Genomic DNA, 20,141 nt, shown 5'->3' with positions numbered 1-20,141 from the left:
GATACCAAACTTGACAAGGAGAAGTAGGAAAGGTATGGCTGTGTTTGATGTTTTTTTTTGTAGGAGTTGAATTTTATTATTCCATTGAAAGTTTACAGAAGCATAAAGTCATTCAATATCTAATTTTCAGGGAGGAAATGGTTCATTGCTTCGTTTTGAAGGGTGTATGTGCCTCCTCCAGGAATCTCAAGTATGCCCTTAACTCCTTGCCTAGATTTTTTCCCACTAAAATTTGAAATTTGCTGAGCTTACCACTGTGTTTGAGTTTAATCTGTTGTTATGTGGAGTTAACTTATTTCCTCTAAAATTGTCTTGCAGGTCTTAATATCTCACGACATGTATTTCCTTGGATTATTATCTTTGCTTGTTCTGCCAAGTAAAGCCTTCAAGACAAATTTTCCTGATGAAACTATTGCTGAGCTTTCTGTGAATGTTTACAATCAGCTACGAGCTGCAAGAGAAGATGAGAATATTCTTTTCTGTCCCCTGAGCATTGCAATAGCAATGGGAATGATAGAGCTTGGAGCCCATGGAACCACCTTGAAAGAAATTCGACATACGTTGGGTTTTGACAGCTTAAAAAATGGTAAGGACTTTTATAATCGTGCTTTACAACAGATTTTTAGACTTAAAGAAACAGCTGGCAATGCTTCAGCAACCATGGAAATGGCCTGATGATGTCCAGAGGTTATTAATCAGGGGACTTCTTGACATTCTGTGTGATGGCCTGAGCGTGCTGGAGCATGCTTGAGTGGATTCTGTGTGAGCAGCAATGCTAATGGACAATCCTGGCTTGGGCAGCTGAATGATTGCAGCATACTGTTGATCTTGGTTTCTCTCTGTAAAGTTAAGGATGCTCTTGCCTCTGGAGTTGCAAGATGACTTATAATGAAACCTGAAAAGGAAAGGATTGTTTTAGGCAATATTGCTTAGAAGTAGGAGAACTCAGTAGTAAGACCAGAAGCATCATCTCTTACTTTGATGGAACTTGTTCTTGTAGATAGGACATGCAGGTTTTAGCCTAACATGTCTGCAGTGTTCTGTTTGCACTACACAATATAGTGTGCGAGCTAGTTTAGGAAATAGCAATGTCTTGGTTGTTTCTGCATGATACTTCATGCACTCCAAGGGTTGGAACTAGGTGATCTTCAAGGTCCCTTCCAAGTGTTTTTGTGATTCATGTGTTCCTGTCATTCTTGCTGAGAAACAAGAGGCATTATTTAACAGAGCAATGGTACTGCTATAGTGTGGGATAAGCAAAAAAGTCACATCTGGATGTAGTGCCACAGAATGCATATTCATTCAGTGCCAACCATTCTGATTTGTCTCCAAATGGAGAAGATCAATGAATGGGGGAAAATATTTTGAAGTGAATTTTTACTAATTTTGATGTTGGAATAATGAAAACTTGAATGGAATTCCTTGTTCATAGAACTCATTGGATGCTAAGTCTTCTGTGAATGGGTGTTGAGGAAGGAGTTCTGAATACAGTTCAGAAAAAAGTTTGTCAAGCTTTGTGTGCTGTACCTGTATGCAGTCAATAGCTTTCTGTAGAGATTATGGTGCACATTTAACTCAGGTTTCTGATGGTTGATAAATTAACCCCTTATCTGTAACTTAAGAAGTTAATGCAGCACATTTGAGCTGGGCCATTCACTGTTCTTGACACAGTGCGAGTTGGAAGCATTCTGACAACTTGAGCTTGAAATATTTGTGTTCAATTTTTAAGTTACATCGTGAAGAGATCAGAATGTTCAGCTTCAGGTAGTCAATGCAGCAGTGTGAGCTTTCTGTCTTCAGGCAGGCTTTTTGGAATCCTTTTGGCTGTGAGGGCAGTTAGATTAAAAGCCACAGAAACCTGATGCTGTCACTGCCAGAACTCCTCATTACCCAAGCAAATGATCCATGCTATATCCTGGGAAATTCTAGGCCTGTCTTAGTGAGGGAAACTCCGTGTGGGCCCTAACAATCAGAACTGAGCACTGATTTCTCTTTGCCAAGCTCCTGAATAACTGTTTTTTAGAACATAAGGGAAATCTGTTGGCTTGTGGTGGCAAAGCATGGAAGTATGACTCATAAGAATTTTTAGTTCCTTGATGTAGAGAGGATTGTCACTGATTATCACAGTGTCTGGTGGGGTTCAAATGGCTTGTTAATGATAATTGTAAGGAGTTGAAAGAATGAGCTCTAAATGTGTTCTGCTTTGCAGATTGTCTTCTCAGATCTGAAGGTGTTCAGGTTTCAGTCAGACTGCATGTGTTTAACTGCTGGATGTAAGAACACAAATTGGACTTCATAAAATGACTGTATTTCTCTTGCAAAACGATGGATTCTTTTCTGAAGTGATCTCACTGAACTTGTATTTCTTCCCTCAGGTGAAGAGTTTGCCTTTCTGAAGGACCTGTCTGATATGGCAGCTACGGAAGAAAGTCATTACGTTTTGAATATGGCCAACTCTCTCTATGTTCAAAATGGATTCCATGTTAGTGAAAAATTTTTGCAGTTGGTGAAAAAATACTTTAAAGCTCAAGTAGAGAATATAGATTTCAGCCAGAGTGCAGCTGTAGCTACCCACATCAATAAGTGGGTAGAGAATCATACCAACAGTAAGTTTACGTGGTTTCTATTTCCTGCAGTAAGCGTCTTTATTTCTGGAGTTAGGACATTGAGTTTTTACCTTTTCATCTCTTTTGTTTCTCCACTCATAAAGAGAATTGTAGCGTGAATCCTGCCACAGAAAAAATATGTAGCTGTCTGAAGAGAAGTAATGTTCTAAGTAGCATTAACCACTAAATCATATGGTGGGATCTGTCTGAATGTTTTCCAGTGAAATACTTGTAACATCTACTGAAGGAGCAAGTTTTCATTTAAAGTCTCTTTAAATTTTTAATACTGATTTCTATATTAAGTTACAAACAAGTGTAGATAAGTGCTATTGTTAAATGCTAAACTCTTATCTACAGAGGGATTATTGGCCTGTGCTTTGTCTGTGTGGAGGACTGAGGAACTGATAGGTACAAGTTATGGAGAAATGGAATGCTAATAAATACTGGAGGTTACTTCAAGCACAAAATGAGACCCCGTGATCTAATCTTTACAATGTGTGGTTATGAGATAACATGTTTAGAGAGTATTTGGTTGTAGAACTCTGACAGTATTTCTATAACAAAAAATGCAGTGGAAGGAAAGGAGTAAGCACAGAATGACTGGTATAAATATGCCTGTTTAGATCTGGTTGATGCAGACTTTAGGATTCTTTTAAGGAATTAGTAGATTGCTGTGTTGTACGTGCATTTAAGAATCATAGTGCTTTACAGGAAGCTTGCAGCACTAAACCTGAAAGACATCTTGCGTAATGTGTTTAGTTCATTTTTAAAAAGCATCTAGCTTTTTCTGTGGGGAAAATGGAACCTACTGTGGTGAATTCTGCCCTTTATCTCAAGTTGCAAAAATAGAGGCAATGGAAGTAATGCAGCAGCTAGCACAGTGTTCTAGGAACACATTATCTCTGAGGGAAAAGCCAAATTGTTTCTTTTTTAAAGGGGCACCCAGATCTCATGCTTAATGCCTGCCACATCTGCTGACCAAGTTTGTACCCATCACCTTGAAAATAACTGAGCTAACAAAGGCAGCTGTTGGTCTCTTAGCATCAGGTTGTGATAGTAACAGTCCCTCAGCCTAATCTCCAAGCACTCGATCTCATTCCCTCCTGCCTGCCAGTTCTGACAGAGGGCTCATTTTCCCATTAGTTAAGGAGTACAAGACAGTCAGCTTTCCAGTTCCAGCATGTTGAAAATGATGGGAAGCTCAGAGTAGAAAACAACTGTCAAGGTTTCTCTGGCCAGAGGTGATTCTTAATGTATATCAGTATATTCAGATGTGACTGAAAAGCTCAAGAGAAAATGATGTACTAAGTAATAAAAGACAAGCATATTCCTTAGTTTTTCTTTTTTCCTATTATAGAGTAAGTATGGGTCACATCTCATTTCTGGAGATGTTCTAGTTGGGATGAGGAATCAACAGTGACCCATAACAAATTTTACTGTATAATACACAAATTTTGCACCAGTTGGTAGGTGTCATATACTCCAGAGAGCATAATTTGTATTATAAACAAGGCATTAAGGGAGTCATAACCAGATTGAGGAATGTGTTTAACACTTTGTATGTGGTGTCAGTTAAAATAAATGAACAAGAAAGCCATCTGAAGTAGGCTGAAATTTGTCAAGAACACCCACTAATGTGGTCAGCCTGTCACATTTAGTGATCTCAAAATTGTTTTGTTGGAAAGGCAGCTGTTTAAGATGAGCTAAAGCAGGTTAGACTGTATTCTCAGGTGAATGACTTAGGAAGAGGAGTGAAGCAGCTGCCATGCTTAGCTGACATACCTCCCTTGTGTAGAGCAGACACTGTGTCTTTCGCTTGTGCTTTTCAAGTGCTAATGTGAGCAGAACAAATGCTGAGAATCTATATAGATTAGCCTTTACTAATCAGTGAGACACTACTTGATTAGAAACTGAGCACTTAAACACTAGCCCAGGTGAAGTTTCAATGGATATGCATATATGTTTCAAACATCCACTTTTAATTCTTCTTTGGATCAGAACCAGAATGTGTAGATCTGACATGAAGAGAAAAATGCTGAAATGTATTACAGCACCAGTGTAAATGGTTTGACTTTGTTTCTCCCTTGATTTAATTATGGGGTATATGTAAGTAGCAATACAGTAACAGCTAACGTGTGATAGGAAGATTTGTGCACCTACACTGTGACTCTCGGTTTACAAACCACTGGAGTTTAATCTGAGATTTAATGAAACATTTGAATTGGAAATTACATGTTAGTGTAGCTTTTTATTTTGTTGCATTTTTTTGAGCTGCCTTGAGATTTGATGTAATGCTCCATTTGACATGAAGACTGACAGTTGTTTTTTTTCTTAGATATGATCAAAGATTTTGTGTCATCAAGAGACTTTGGTGCTCTAACTCACTTGGTTCTCATCAACGCAATCTACTTTAAAGGCAATTGGAAATCACAGTTCAGACCTGAAAATACAAGAACTTTTTCTTTCACTAAGGATGATGAAACTGAAGTGCAGATTCCAATGATGTACCAGCAGGGAGAGTTTTATTATGGTGAGTTGGAAATGCAACAGTTTAAATCTAGTGGAGGGATGCTTATTTGATGTGTTTTTATAGTATGTGCTTGTGTATTGTACCAGCAGCAATATATTTAATGACTTCATGATTCCTGTTTAGGTATGTTTTAGTGCCATAAGATGAATTTCAGAATGTTTGTTCACTATTTTCTAAATTTTTTTTTACAATTATAGAGCTATATCTGCTTTTTGGTGAAATATTAGTCTTGTACTGTGTTAAGTACTGAAATTAATAGGCTGGATATTAGGGAGGATTTCCTTACTGGGAGGGTGGCTAAACACTGGAGCAGACTTGCTAGAGAAATGGTTGCTCCCATGCCCCTCAGTGTTCAAGAGGTATTTGCATAATGTCCTCAATGATAATTTCCAATTGGTAACCTGGGTAGTTTTGCTGTGATTTTTTTTTTCTAGATCTCTTCTAACTATTCTAAATAATGCTTAATATAAGGACACTTATCCATTACTGCCCTAGTAGTCCTGGATGAAATGAATTCTTCAAACAGAGCTAATAGTGGTTTTTCCTTTGAGCTTGAACTCCAAATGGATTCTATGGTGTCTACTGTTGGCAATATTTTACTGTCTCTTCATTAATAAGCTGTCTTTCTGAAAGAAAAACTCTGCCTGCTTCCATGAAGATCTTAGCTTTAACAACTTCTAGACTTTGCTCACTGAATGGAAGTTAGGTGGAAATTAGGTGACATGTTTGGAAGTATGGTTACCTACAGACTGATTGTGTAAGATTACCTTCCTTAGGAAAGGAGGTATAAGACTTAAATCATACGATGAAAGAACTACAACTTTTTTTTACAGAGTAGAGGGTCAATTAACTCCTGTACCTAGTCAGCATTACCTACCTCTTATCTTTCTCATATCTCCACTAAAAATGAAAGAATGTACTTCTAATGGAATTTCCCTGTTTCTCTTGTAGGAGAGTTCAGTGATGGCTCTAATGAAGCAGGTGGTATCTACCAAGTTCTAGAAATACCATATGAAGGAGATGAAATTAGTATGATGATTGTTCTTACCAGACAAGAAGTTCCACTGGTCACATTGGAGCCACTTGTCAAAGCCTCATTGATTAATGAGTGGGCTAACTCAGTAAAAAAGCAAAAAGTTGAAGTATATTTACCAAGGTGAGAATATGCTGCTGTGTCAGTAAAAGGGGGGAGGCTGCTGTGTTCAGTTGGGTTGGAATAGCAGCGTAGGTAAAAACGGGGCTCTTGACCAAGACTGTAGTTATGGAGCACCCACACAAAGGTGGCTGTGACAAGAAGATCTGGGGGTGTGCAGTGCTTAGCAGTAGTTGTTTGAGCAACAGCCCGATGCTGCATTTGTGTCCCTTCCAGGTATAAGCTCCAGGAAGGAGAATTTCATTAAGTGTATCTACTCAGAGTGATGGCTCTCTTTTTATTGCAGAACTCATTATGGTTAAGTTCCATTTAAGATGGGAACCATACAAATATTTTAAGCTTGAATTAACAAATGTTTCATTTGGTGCTAATTAGATTACTATTTGCTGCTAATTCAAGAAGTTTTAATGGTATATGTAGATACAAATAGTTGAGTATTGAGAGGTAATTTCAATCAATGTCTTCCTTAGATGTTAGAGGGGTTGAACCCATTTTCATTAGAGGACCAGTGAACTTGGTTTGTTTGTAGACATAACCTGTATATGCTCAGAGGTGTATTTACTCAAATGCACTGCTACCTTTCCAAGAATTTTCATCTGCCTCTAAATGTCTGTGTACCTCATACTTGTTTGTTACTGAAAGTCAACGTGTGGTTCCATCATAACGGTCTTCAAAGGATTCATAATGATTTCATTAATTATATTAAACTGTCTATATAACAATATGGTACATGCTTTTGTACTTACTGAGCTTTGCTGCTACAGCTCGAGGCAGCAGAAAAAAAATAAACCATAGTGAAGCCTTGTAGTCACAGAAATGATTCTTGTTTTCATGTGACTTGGAAATTGGGGTTATACTGCACATGCAAGGAACAGGGCAAAATCCTTTACAGGGTGGGGAAACTACTTTTGTTAAGCTGTTTATCCTTTCCCAATGAAATGGTACGTTACCAACAAATTAAATGGGGAGTCTTCCATCCCTTAAGCTTCTTTTTTATAACTGAAGTATTTTGCTGCCTCTGTATCAGGTGCTGATGCTTTATCTCTGTTTCTCCCATGTATGAGATGCACAGAATCCAGAGGTCTATCAAAACTAAGCTTCTGAATTTAGGAAGTTGAAGTATCTCAAATACATAAGTACTGTTTAAATTGTGTTAATGATTCTGGCCTTAACTTTTTTGTTGGCAGTTCTAGTTTTTGCTTATTCTTAACCTAAAGCAGGGAGTTCAGGGTTCTTTGTAGCCAGAACTTCAGACACGAGTTTGTGCCTGAGTTGAGGCTGTGTTTTTGTGTGGTCATATAAACTGTTTATTCTGTACCCAACAATTCTTACCTCAGGCTAGTCTTCATGCCCGTCACTCTCATCTAAGAGCCTCCAGAAAATTGTTAAATGCTTTTTGAATTAAGGTTAAGCAAAGGCAAAACAGATACAACTGGGTTCTGATTACCTTCAGCGTTTTCCAGTTATGAGAGAACTCATGAAGTTGAAATACCACACAGTAACAGTGCAATTTCCTATAAAAATTAGATTAATTGCACACTCCCAAGGTGTTGGATTTCCATTAGAGATTCAGAGGGGATCTGCAGGATTTTATCAATGCTCAGAATAAAAACTTCATAAATATTTTATGCTCTGACTCAGGAAGGCATGTTATGAAATGTGGCCTGCAGGCTCTGTCCACTGAGAAACTGAAAACAGCAGTGGAATAAAATTAATTTTTTATATCCTGGAAGATGCTATCAAATTATACAGTGAAAATTTTGAAGCTGTCCTAGGGCCTGAACACTAGCTGAAAGCACAGTTAATCACAACATTGTAATTTCTGTTTGCATTATCTGTGTGCAAATTACTTTTCTTAATAGCGAAGGAGGAATTTGAACAGAAGTGTTAAGTTATACTACTTTTTCATTTTCAGATCTGTTTGCAGTTTAACTCAGACAAAAACGATCAACAGTCTAATCCTATTTATTCATGGAATTGAAACAGACCATGAATCTAATATACAGAACTCTCTAGTAATGTATTTGATGAACACAGGAAGAGCTACTACCTAATGACATTGCACCAGATCACCCCTTGAAGTCTGTCCCAGTATGCTTGGCTTTCTTCACTGGCCTTCCCACTTTGAAAGGTCTTTGTTTATCTGAAAGTTTTCTTTCTCTCAAGAAAACAAACCTTTTTTTTTTTTTTTTTTTTTTTTACATTCTTTTGAGACCTGTTCTGATGAGGTCAGATCTCATGGTTCTTGAGATGGTCACAGAAGAGAAACAAAGCTGTGTGCTGTTGCAGTACATGTAGCCAACATCTGCAGCCTATATTTAGCCCTCACAGAAGGACCTTGCCAGAGAGAACCATAACCTGCCTTGATCTGCCTGGTCAGAACAACAGTACTGTGGCGTTTTCTTGTTTTATTTTCAGGCTATTGAATTATGCAAGCTAGTTCTAGCACCTCGGGACAACCTTGTTGAAATTCCATCTGAAAAGTTGGAATTGATGTCAGCTGGCAGCTTGGTATTATAATACAAAGTTGCTTGTTGGGCTGAAATTGCAATTCAGATCCTTAAGGCCTGTCTTCTAAGCAAGAAATTGTTGGTTTGTCAGATGGAGCCATTGCTTTGCTTCTTGTTCTGCAGAATGTAATATATTAGAACCAAACTGGGAATCAGGCATTTTTTGCTTTTTCTCAGGACTGCTAGCAAGCCTTGAAATTATAGCCTTTGGGATGAGTCACACTAGGCTGTAGTTATACTTCTACTATATAGCTGGAAAGTGTGCTCAAATCCTCTTTTGTAGATCCTGAGCACCTAGGGACTCTACTGAAAACTCAGCATTTCAGAAGAGTTGCATGGCCTCATGCAAGATGAAGCCATCTTTATTTTTCTTGTCTTAAAAGTCTAGCTAGAAGATGACTTAATACACTTGAAGCTTTACACAAAACCTAAAGTTCTGGACTGTTGTAATTGTGAACAATCATTCATTAAGGTAAAGGATAACAGGATAGATTTAGGTTGAATGCAAGGGAAAGGTCTTACACAGTAAAGATGGTGAGCAACTGTAACTGGTTGCCCAGAAACATGGATGCTCAGTTGCTGGAGGCTTTCAAGGCCAGATTGGATGGGGCTCTGAGCAACCTGGTCTAGCTGTGGATGCCTCTGTTCATTGCAGGGGAGTTGGGTGAGATGGCCTTGAAATGTTTCTTCCAACTGTGAGAAAGCTAGGATTTTCTAAAGCCTATGTTTCTAAGAATGCTGATGCATTTCATACCAGAATGTGAGAAACTTCCTCGAGTGTGTGACTCTTCAACCTCTTCAGATACTTTTGAGAACTGCCTAAACAGTAAAATGGCAAGAATCAGTTCTCCTGCTTTACTCCAGGCATAGGCCAGAATCCATCTAGACAGGGTATGTGACCGATTCTGATGCTGCCAGTGATTTGTCCGTCTCCAGCTCTCTCCAGATCTTATTTTAACTTACATAAAATTCTTCTCTGGGAAATGATTTGTGATGGAATAGATATGTCATCAGGAATGTGGTTTGTATAAGACAATCCAGTTGTCTTTTGATGTTCAGATTACCCTTTTTCAAGCTGCTGAGGTTTGTACGTGCAGAGTTATGGTCAGGGATTGTACATCATACTAGCAGCCTTTAATTTATTCTGTGAAGAAAACATTGCAGCTGTGAAAGTAAACTAATTAGTGTAAGCATTTTTACAGGAAGCGTTGCTATGCTATACGACTATTACTGAAGCTCTTATTTCATGTTGTCTCAGTATTTCAGTTGTCATTGCCTAGAAATTTTAATACTCTAACCAATGTAAGCAGTTCTTATTAGTTTTTTGCATTTTTCTTTCATTTTTCAGGTTCACAGTAGAGCAAGAAATTGATCTGAAAGATGTATTGAAAGGTCTTGGAATTACAGAAGTGTTCAGCCGTAATGCCGACCTCACTGCGATGTCTGGTAAGAGGAGATGTGAGTGCTGAAATCATCCATTTCAGGATAACCAGTAAGATCTCCAGTGTGTTTTCATTTAAAAAAAAAAAAACAAAAAACCTGCTAGCAAACTTCAGATCTTCTGGGATGTTTTGTGTGATGCAGGGTTGTTCTCTATAGGAGCGTCTGAAGTGGTGAGCATTGGAGTGGGAGGGAGTGTTTTTGATCTGGGAGAAGTCATTCTGAGATATCAAACTGAATCTTAAAAATGTGCAAGATGCAGATCCACGTTAGAGCAATGTGTGGCTTCAGTGCCTTCATAGCAGTGAGTTCTATGCACCATGGTAGTTGTCATCTTTCTCCAGAGGCTATTTCTTCGTGGAATCAAGGGCTTTAAATACTTGTCTGATTAGTTATCCCCACGAGTACCTTCTGTAAGTGTGTCATGGTTCTATGTTTTTATGGTTTCAGTATTCCACATCAAAACATCATGTAGTGTACGGGGTATTAAAGTGTCACTGCCCCACGTTGGGCGCCAGAGGTCAGCACTGAGCTCCAGCGGCTCTGGATGGGGAACATCAGCATCTGGAGAAGCCACTGCCCAGGCTGCACTGACTCCTGGCTCCCCCAGTAATGATGTTTTGATGTGGAATACTGAAACCATAAAAACATAGAACCATGACAAAGTGTAACAGGGAAGAGTTCTGAGATGGAAGTATGCATGCTGCTTGTCTATTTCAGTGCACTATGAACAGTTTCATTGAAATATCTAATACTTCAGGTGGAAAGCAGATATTCAAGTTTTTAATACTTACTGAAATATATAGGAGTGTCACAAAAGGTAGCTGTGTTGCTGTTGCTCAAGTTCTTGTGTGTAAGAAAAGCCTCCTTATGAGCAGTATATTTAGGCATGGTCTGTCTACACCTGTGGTGTGACAGACCAGGATGTTCTCTATCTAAAAACACATTACCAGTGTGGGATGACTGATGTTCATGTAACTTATGCTTGCTTATATATGCTCTGTACATTTCTGCTCTGTGGGTTACTGTCTAAGCAGCCAGAGATTTGCATAGCTGATGGGAAGTAATTCCTAACTGTCTGTTTGTGGAAGCAATCATGCTGGTGTATCTTGTTCAAGGTAGTAATGAAGTATGAAATGTGCAGTTGAAGCATTTGGAATTACATGCTTTTCATTTTTGCAAGTTAGAAACATCATTCATAGGTTACATGTAGCCTATTCTGCTATTTTGCTGCTTTTCCTTTTTCCTGTGAAATTGTAAGGAAAGCTGGAATTAGCTAATGTGAAAAGAATTTGCATAAATGAATAGTGCTTCCTAAGTAAATTTTCTGAAGAAAAATATTTCCGATTTCTCTACTGCTCCAAAGAAAAATGAGCTTTACAATAGCTTCTCTATGTACAGTAAAATATTTGCTTGAGGAGAAATACCAGGGAGAATGGAAAATGCACAGAGCAGGTTGAACTCCAAGGCAGCGTTTGGTTCTTATTTCGTTGTATCTGAAGTATGCCTAAACATTGGTGAGTAATTCTGTAGTTGAGATTAACAGGAAGATTGGAACTTGTTTTAATCCATGTGACTGAAGTTTCATATTGTTGACAATTGCACTGTATAAAATCAAAATGTCATGTTTTGCATGAGTGAATTAACTCTGCCATTTAAAGAAGAGATTGTTTTTAAAATGAAGTGGTGTATATAGAAAACTCAATAGTCTTACTGTAGCATTCTGTTTACTTTTAAGAGAGCATGTGTTGCCAGGAAGCAGGTATGTCATAAATTAAGAGTAAGAAAATATTATTGAAGTACTGTCTTCACTGAAAAACACTATTGATGCTATGGAGATGATGTTTCAGGTAATTAAAACACAGTCTTTTTCTCCTTCTAAAAATGAGGGGAGAAGAAGGAACAAAAAACCATAAAGGGATATTAAGAACTTGCTTTTGCAAATAGCTGAATGGTGTGTCAGGTAACAAGGAAGCTGAGGCTGTTAGTTTACGTGCAGGTCAGTGTTAGTGCTTTGGAAAGCCTAAATGCAGGTATTTGAATGAGAACTCCACTAATTTTAAGGAGAAAATAAGGAGACTTAAGAGAAATTCTGTTGTTTAAAATAACTTTTCCCCTTCTTCTGTTGCTGTTGCCTTTGGATTGTTGTCAAGGCATCTGTGATTTCAACAGCCCTAATCCTGTAATCAGATCAAGGCACAGACTGTTAACTTCAGTGAAATTCTGTGAGTTCAGTGGATACAAATGAAACTGGAGGATTGCAGAATTTTCCATGTTTAGTTTTTTAATTTTTACACTCAAATGGAAAAATGGATCTGGATGAGTCAGGTTTACCTCTCAGGATATCTGGATTGTGAGCAACCACAGATTAAGTATTCATCTAGGTCCTTGCTTTAGATGTAGCTTTCTTGCAGAGCTTGTCAATTTGTGCAGGTGAGTAGGAGGATGTTCCTGTTTGACTACCTGGTTGTGAGTATTTGACTCACTTTCAGAAAAAAACAAACTTGAACAGATGTTATTTCCATCTCTGATTCTATCTTGTGGTCATAATATTCAGAGTTGAAACATAGTAAGAAACAAACTTTGAAAGAACTTCCAATGTTTGGAATGTTATAACTTACCCAGACTTGCAGTTTGAGTATCTTGACACTAAGAATTTCAGCAAGTTTCAGACTGCTGTGCTAAAGGTCAACTTCTCTTTCAAATGATTGTAATATTTTTTGCTGTTGTAGAATGCCTTAACTGGCAACTGCTTGTAAGCTCAAGATGACCTATGTTTCAGTGACCCGTGAAGTGTTCTTAATGACTGATTTCACAGTATTAAATAATAGGAGCAGCACCATCTCAGTGGTGCTCTCATCTTCACAGTCGTGACTGAGGTAGATGTAATTTTTCTGGGGCATCCTGAGCTGGGAAAGCCAATAAACCTGCATGCTGTTCTTTAAAATGAGACTTGTGGAGCAACCATTTGGCAGCTTTGAGTAGGAGTTCACAAGCATATGGAGTGTAGTGACAAATGAAATGTGATGCTAACAGAGTCATGTACATTAGAAATAAGCCCCAGATCGTACCTATGTATTAATGGCTATCTAGGCAAGGGGCTTGCAGAAAGCCTAAACTTTGCGATGCCAAATCTTCATGGGGATTGTGTGAGTAATAGTTAACAGAGCACACTCTAGGAAGTCTTGTTTCAGAGAAGCTAATAAAAAAAAAAAAAACGTGACAGGAAATGCTCAGGTAAATTTCATCTCTTCCTCTTTTGAAGGGAAAGACGTGTTGTGTATGATACTGAACTTATTCAGCCACTTGACAATGGCAAAACACAGCAAAGAGGTTTTCACCTAGTGTTGTCCCTGCTCCCATATGGAAATGAACTCAAGGAGGGCTGTAATAGCAGCAGTGTAAGACAAATAGTCTGAAAGAAGGAAACTGGTATATGAAATTGCTATTTTCACCATCCAAGGACAAATATATCCATCAGAGTGAAAGGCAAGGAATTGGAACCAAATAAAGGTACTCTTATGGAAAACTTAACCACAGATATTTGGATATGGTTTGAGGTTATGAGATTGGGATTAAAAAAAAATAAATGGCTTCAGCACAATTAACTGTCCACGCTACATTGACTGAAGACTACTTATACCTTCTGTGGATCAGACACTTGTTTTAGGACATAAGGTATGTGCTGAATGAGAGGATGTTTTACTCTTAGGAGTAAGTTACACTGTAGTTTTCATCTGTGAGACTTATTTTGTACTGAATAAATGCTATTAATGTAACTGGAGGTTTTTCATCTGTTCACTAGCCATGCACTACTTGCATTCTTGTCAACAATGTATTTTCTATACTTGGAACCAGAGTACATTTACAACCTATCTCATTTTTATAGCTGATGGTAAATGTTAGTAATATTTGTGTCGGCTGAGTTAGGGCTCAATTTCATAATAGTCAGTAAGCTCATTAGATGGAGACTGATCTGTTAAGGTGCTGAGTGTTCTGGTTAGAAATATACTTTGGAGTAACATAATGCCACACTATGCAGAATTGAACATACAGGATTAAAATAGGGAACATTGCTGTGAGTATTACAGGTCACAGGAACAGGGTGAAGTACTGTGATAAAAAATCATGATTCAAGGGCCTGATTAGGGTAAGTGGAAAGTTTTATTATTAAATATTTAATTGTGTTTAAGAAAAGAAGCTCTGAAACAGCATTTCTCTGTGAAGGTTGCAGAGTTCTTGTTTTGTTTTCTGTTATGTCATATTTAACTTAAGTGCTCAGTAGAGCTTTGAAATGTTCTCAAGCAAAAATAGCAAAGCACAGCTACCCTAGAAAAAAGAAATGTGCTGAATTGACCAATAAACTTACCAGGAACCCTGGTAACCTGACATGTTTACAAAGTCAGCACATGTGATGCTAGGCATGCAATTGGGATTGGCTTTTCTGGCCGCTGTTATCTTCTGTACACTATCACTTCTGTAAATGATCTGGTATGTCCTAGGTTTGTAGCAAAACACTTTTTGGAAACATGAGCCTTAATGTGTTTGTAAGAATGAGAGCTTTGCAGGATGACCATTTAACACTTATTATTGTTTATCCAGCTATTTTTAATAGACAACACTCAAGGTTTAAAAGTGCTGTTAATGTTGTTGTGTTTTCTGGTGGCATTTTGTTAATTTTTGCAAGGGATGCAAAAGCTGAGGGGGGAATTGTGCTTAGTTTTCAGGATAGATTCTGCATGTCCCACATTCAAAGGCAGCAGTGGAAATTTTGTCTTAGCTCTCAAAGTAGCGTTGCTGAAAGCTTGGTTCTGATGCCTAGGATTTCTAGTATTTACCAGTCTGTTATGGTTGGTTCCAAAGGTAATCATTTAGGGCTTCTGGTGAGATTTAAGGTCAACAGAGGAACTAGTTTGAACTAGCAGATCTAGTTTGGTTCTGAGTGCATGTAGCAGTAATGAGGTCTGGGGAGAGGCATCTTAAACTACTGTCTCTTGTGGATTTGGTTTGTTAGTGTTAGAATGCTGGCTGCACTTGTGGATAACAATTTAAAAAAAATCCTAAGCTTTCCTTCCTTACTCAGCCTTCAGCTGGAGATTTGGCTTTGAACAGTTTGTTAAGGTTCAGAAATGCAAAAAAGCATAGCTGTCTCAGTGGGGTGGTTAGATGAGATTTTCATGGGTAAGTTCCTGTTGAGAGCTTTTCTTCCTCTCTAACTGTTGTGCTCTGCCATTACTGTGGATTTTATGCAGGTACAATAAATGTATGTCTAATCCTCATTACGTCTTACTGATGAAACTTAGTCCAACTGATTAAATGTTGTTATGTATTGCTTCCTGCAAGGTGCTGACTACTCCAGTAGGTCTGATCAAGGTCTGATCGTTTAGATGATGAAGAAAAATAGTGGAGCATTTGCTCACTTAAATAAGCGTAGGATTGCAGCTAAATTAGAAAACGGGGGAAGAAAAATGGAAAACAAGACTGAAAATAACTCGGTTCCGTGGTGCTTTTTATTGAAGTAAATGCACTTAAAAGAAACTGAAGGTAGATAATGGCTACTGTACTGATGCTCTAGATAGTGCCATGGCATTCTAATGCATATAGTGTGTGTGTATATACAGAAGAGCAGCACAATCTTGAAGTGGTAACTGCTGTTAGAGGCATTGGCTGAACATGCTTCGTGCCAGTCTTATGCACAAAGCTCTTCATTTTTCTGGCTTGATATAGAAGGTGGATAGTAGTGCTAAGGTGCTCGGCTGTTTTCTTAAATTTTTCCACTCTTACTGTAGAACTGCTTGAAATAGGTATTTTTTTCTTTCCTCTCCAGATAATAAAGAACTCTACCTTGCAAAGGCATTTCATAAGGCTTTCCTAGAAGTTAACGAGGAAGGATCAGAAGCTGCTGCTGCCTCAGGTACCTGACTGAAAAGCAGAATGAAATCAAATGTTGTTCTATGTTAATTAGTATTTTAACTGTTTTGCTGAAATACCAGGAAGCTAACCAGTATGTAGTGTCAAGGCAACACGACTACACTGGTTTTCAGAACAGAATTAGGGGAAACTTTTGTAACGCTTATATATGGTGTGTTTCACAGTTGAGAGGGTGAGGTTTCCCCCTGTGGAAAGTCATCCTTATTTTGCTTCTGAATGTCAGGCAGGTATGAACTGTTTGCTCTTCATACAACTTAAGCACTCCTCATTTTGATATACTAATTAAAAATGGTCAAAAGCATTTGATCCAGAACAGTTAAGACAGAGTTGCTGCAGTTGCATTTTAATAAACTCATTTAAAGAAACAAGATCGGAAGTGATAAATGGAAAAACCTAAGTTAAGAGTACTGATGTTAGGAGGCTGGGTAGTTTATTTACCTGATTATCACATGCTTTTCCTGAAATTGTTTTCTATCATCAGCTGATTTCTGCTTGTACTGGGGGAAAAGATAGATGACTTCCTTGATCATAAATACCAGTAACTAGCTTGGGTTGTAACATTAACATGGACAGGGATTGTTGCGTGCGTGAGTTTTTATTGTCAGCGCAGTGAAACTGTAAAGCTAAATGAAACTCTGGGAAATAATGCCCTGGAGAAATCCATGTCTTGCCAAATAAAAATAATGAAAAGCCAAATCTCCCCTGACTCCTATTTAATTTTACCCTTTCCCTCCGCTTTTTTGAAGATTGAAGCGAAGCTGAAAGCTGCTACATCAGCCTATTTAATTGCTGCATTTTCTGTATCTGTTAAGTTACCTTTTCTATCAATTATCAGCTTGAAGCTGTTAAAAGAGGCCAGTAGCACTGTCCAACACAGTACGTCTTATTCTTACAGGGAGGCACAGTTCATCATTCCTTTTAAGTGTCTTCATTTTAGAAGTTGCTTCCTCAGCCTGGGAAATTGTATCACTCCATTTCTAATTCAGTTCTATTTTTAATTTTTCTTAAAGGATAAATAAACATGCCATTACTCTAAAGGTCTCCTTTATTTTTGGTTAAATTATTTGTGCTATTTCTTGGTTATGTTAAGTGCCGGAGTGCAGAACTTCACTGTTCATGAGCTGCAATGATGTTTCATTAAGAGCAGAAGAGAATGTGTAATAATTCTTAAATTTCTTGTTCTTTATCCTTCAGGTATGATTGCCATTAGCAGAATGGCAGTACTGTATCCCCAAGTTATAGTTGATCATCCTTTTTTCTTCCTGGTCAGAAACAGAAGAACAGGTGAGACTTTCACTCCTCCACACTTTGCACAGTGCCTTGTTGGGTATGAAAGAAAATTGCCTATTTCTAACAAATGCTCATGCTTATAAACTTTCCTTGATTTGTCTTGAAATAAAAATTGAAAGGCTGGCTCCTTCTGTGTCCCCCTAGTGTTTCTTCAAGGAAGACAACGAAATCTGATGTAATCCTGAATAGTACTCATTCTATGATTAAAGACTATGAAGGAAAACCTAACCTTTTTCATCAAAATGTAGTGTTCTCCCTGAATGACTGCAATTATTGTACTCCATGAGCACTTGGCACTTGTTTGAGACCAATAAGCTGTGTTCCCAGTACCAAGTGATTTGCATAATGGACAGATATTAGTTACAATTCTGTTGTACTCTCGAAGTGTTCTGTGGCAGGCAAGAGATGAGAACAGCACTTGTAAAATGGGCAATGATTAAGTAATTCCTTAGTTTGGTATTTATCTTAATGATGTGGATGTGGCGGGGATGCAAAACGTTCAGCCACAAACTGTCAGATGTGTCTGTGCTTGAGCATCTTAACTGTTCTACAGTGCAAGAAAACTGTAATGGTTACCCTTATTCACTAGAATATCTGAAGTGCTTGTGCTTGGTAACTACTTCTAAACTGGTTTAGAGATGTATAAGCATGAAAGCTATAAATGGTGATTAAATAGCTGAGAAGTATTTGTATAGAGATTCTTATTGTGGGTTGCACAATGTGGAATAAATATTGAACCATGTCTAGTAAAAGTCTTAGTGTGGTGGCTTTTGCTCACTTTTAATTCTGTGAGGAATGTTATTCACCATTTCAGGCTGGAGAGGGACTGAAGTGGTTGGGAAAGTCTAGTTCATTTAATGTCTGCTTGTAGCTAGGCTAGCTGCATGCTTAGAACCCCCTCCAGTCTAGGCAGCTCTGACTACATTGGTGGAAATATTTCCATGAACCTTCATCAGAGCTGTTGGAATTTAAAGTGAATCTGTTTTGATTTGTGGTGGGTTTTGAATCAAGGCTTTAGAATAAACTGAAGGGTACTGAAATGCAGACAGTGTCTGCTGTTCTTGTCTGTGTACTGTATCACTTCTGAATACAAAGAAGTCCTTATTCTCTAGTGTTATTGATCCGTACAGTTTCATGGGTACCAAAATCTAACACAAATTCCTATAAAAATTCTTGACCACATGGTCAAGAACTCAGTATTCATCATCATTTAACTTCAGCTTTTTGTGCTGATATCTCCCCTTCCTCTCTTTTGTCACAGGTACTGTGTTATTCATGGGGAGGGTGATGCACCCTGAAGCAATGAATACAAGTGGCCACGACTTTGAAGAGCTTTAACTACTGCCAGCTATAAAATGAGGGAAAAAAAGCACATCAAGTTTGAATTTAATATATTTAAGGTTTGCTGTGTCCCCCCCCAAGATATTGTTTAAAATGCTTTCAGATCTATGTGCAAGTCAGTTTCCAGAGAAGTTCACAGTATTAAAATAATGGTTCTGTTTTTGTTATTGTGATTGCTGTATCCTTGAAATAAAATTGTGTATATGTCAACAACTGTTTCTTGTTTAGTGAATTGTAAAGTAAAAAAAAAAAAGTCTTGCAAATCCATAATTCCTGAATTGTTTACAGTGCAAAGACTCAGTGGATCGATGAGACAGGAGCACAATGTGTTCAGCTCTGAGTAATCAAATGGCAAACCGTCTTGATTTATAGTTGAACTACATCTGGAAAATGTAATCTTGTAATAGTAAACAGACTGCAGCGTGCTGTCTCAAAGTTAATGGAAGAATCTAAACCTAATGGATTCTATCTGAGAACTGTGATAGACTGTGTAAACTCCAACATGTGGCTTTAAAATGCTGCTTTCATGAATGCTCCTGCATGCAACTCCGCGATTCGCCTTCCGTAAGTGTTGATACCAATAAAATTTGATCGCATGAATATTTCAAGCTAGTCAGTGTAGAACAGCTGTGTATGTCCAAATTAAAATAGTTGAACAGTCACACTGTGTGAACATTTTTCTCCCCAAAAGTAGTTGTTATACTTTAACCTGGGCTTTACAGTATCTCACTTCAGTGATTTAGAATGATCTTAAAATACAGGAAATGTTTATTTTCTTAATTTAAGTGTCTGAAGATGTTTAGTTCATAAGTGTCTGAAGGACCAACATAATCCTTTTGTTCCCTAAGTTTTCATTGAGTGTTGGCAGACAGGAGAATGACTTACATCACAAGTAAATGTTACCTTGTGAACTAATTGTGATTTCCATTTTCAAGTTATCACCAGGCAGGCATATAATTTTGTCCCTCACTGTGCAAACCATGAGACGAACAGAAGTTATTAGAAAGAGAATAGGGGAAAAAAGGGTGAAAGGAGCTCTTTTGAAACAGATCATAAATACAGACTTCTAGGTAAGTGGGACTTTGGTCAATAGTAGTGTTGTCTTCTACATTTCATGGGAGTTTATATATTGGCTAATCATAACTTACTAAAGGGGCTCTCTGTTTTGTATTCAGTTCAAAACAGACTAGATACTGCTAACAAAGCTATTCATGCAAGGAGAACTTGCCAGATTTGACACATTGTTCACTCTTTTATCCTGCTGGTGCAAATCTTACAGGACAGGCTACAAAGTGATGAATGATCTCCATGGAGGCTGGTTAAACTGCCACAGAGAAAGG

General features: G+C 37.9%; 1 protein-coding gene across 1 annotated transcript in view; it reads left to right on the top strand.

Moving 5' to 3' along the window:
* SERPINI1 (serpin family I member 1) overlaps window positions 1–19,463 on the top strand; it is a 38,564-nt gene extending 19,101 nt beyond the window's left edge. The window contains exons 2-9 of the mRNA XM_052686305.1: window positions 319–586; window positions 2,376–2,606; window positions 4,942–5,136; window positions 6,088–6,292; window positions 10,148–10,245; window positions 16,067–16,153; window positions 17,365–17,454; window positions 18,722–19,463. Coding sequence (XP_052542265.1) covers window positions 337–586; window positions 2,376–2,606; window positions 4,942–5,136; window positions 6,088–6,292; window positions 10,148–10,245; window positions 16,067–16,153; window positions 17,365–17,454; window positions 18,722–18,798 — 1,233 coding nt within the window. The 5' untranslated portion in view covers window positions 319–336 and the 3' untranslated portion in view covers window positions 18,799–19,463. The remainder of the gene's footprint in view (window positions 1–318; window positions 587–2,375; window positions 2,607–4,941; window positions 5,137–6,087; window positions 6,293–10,147; window positions 10,246–16,066; window positions 16,154–17,364; window positions 17,455–18,721) is intronic.
* The last annotated feature ends 678 nt before the right edge of the window (window positions 19,464–20,141 follow it).

Source organism: Tympanuchus pallidicinctus, unplaced genomic scaffold (assembly GCF_026119805.1).
Source record: "Tympanuchus pallidicinctus isolate F22 unplaced genomic scaffold, pur_lepc_1.0 scaffold22, whole genome shotgun sequence".
NCBI classification, from domain to species: domain Eukaryota; kingdom Metazoa; phylum Chordata; class Aves; order Galliformes; family Phasianidae; genus Tympanuchus; species Tympanuchus pallidicinctus.
Note: the sequence above shows the minus strand (reverse complement) of the source record. Positions and strands in the feature narration are given on the sequence as shown.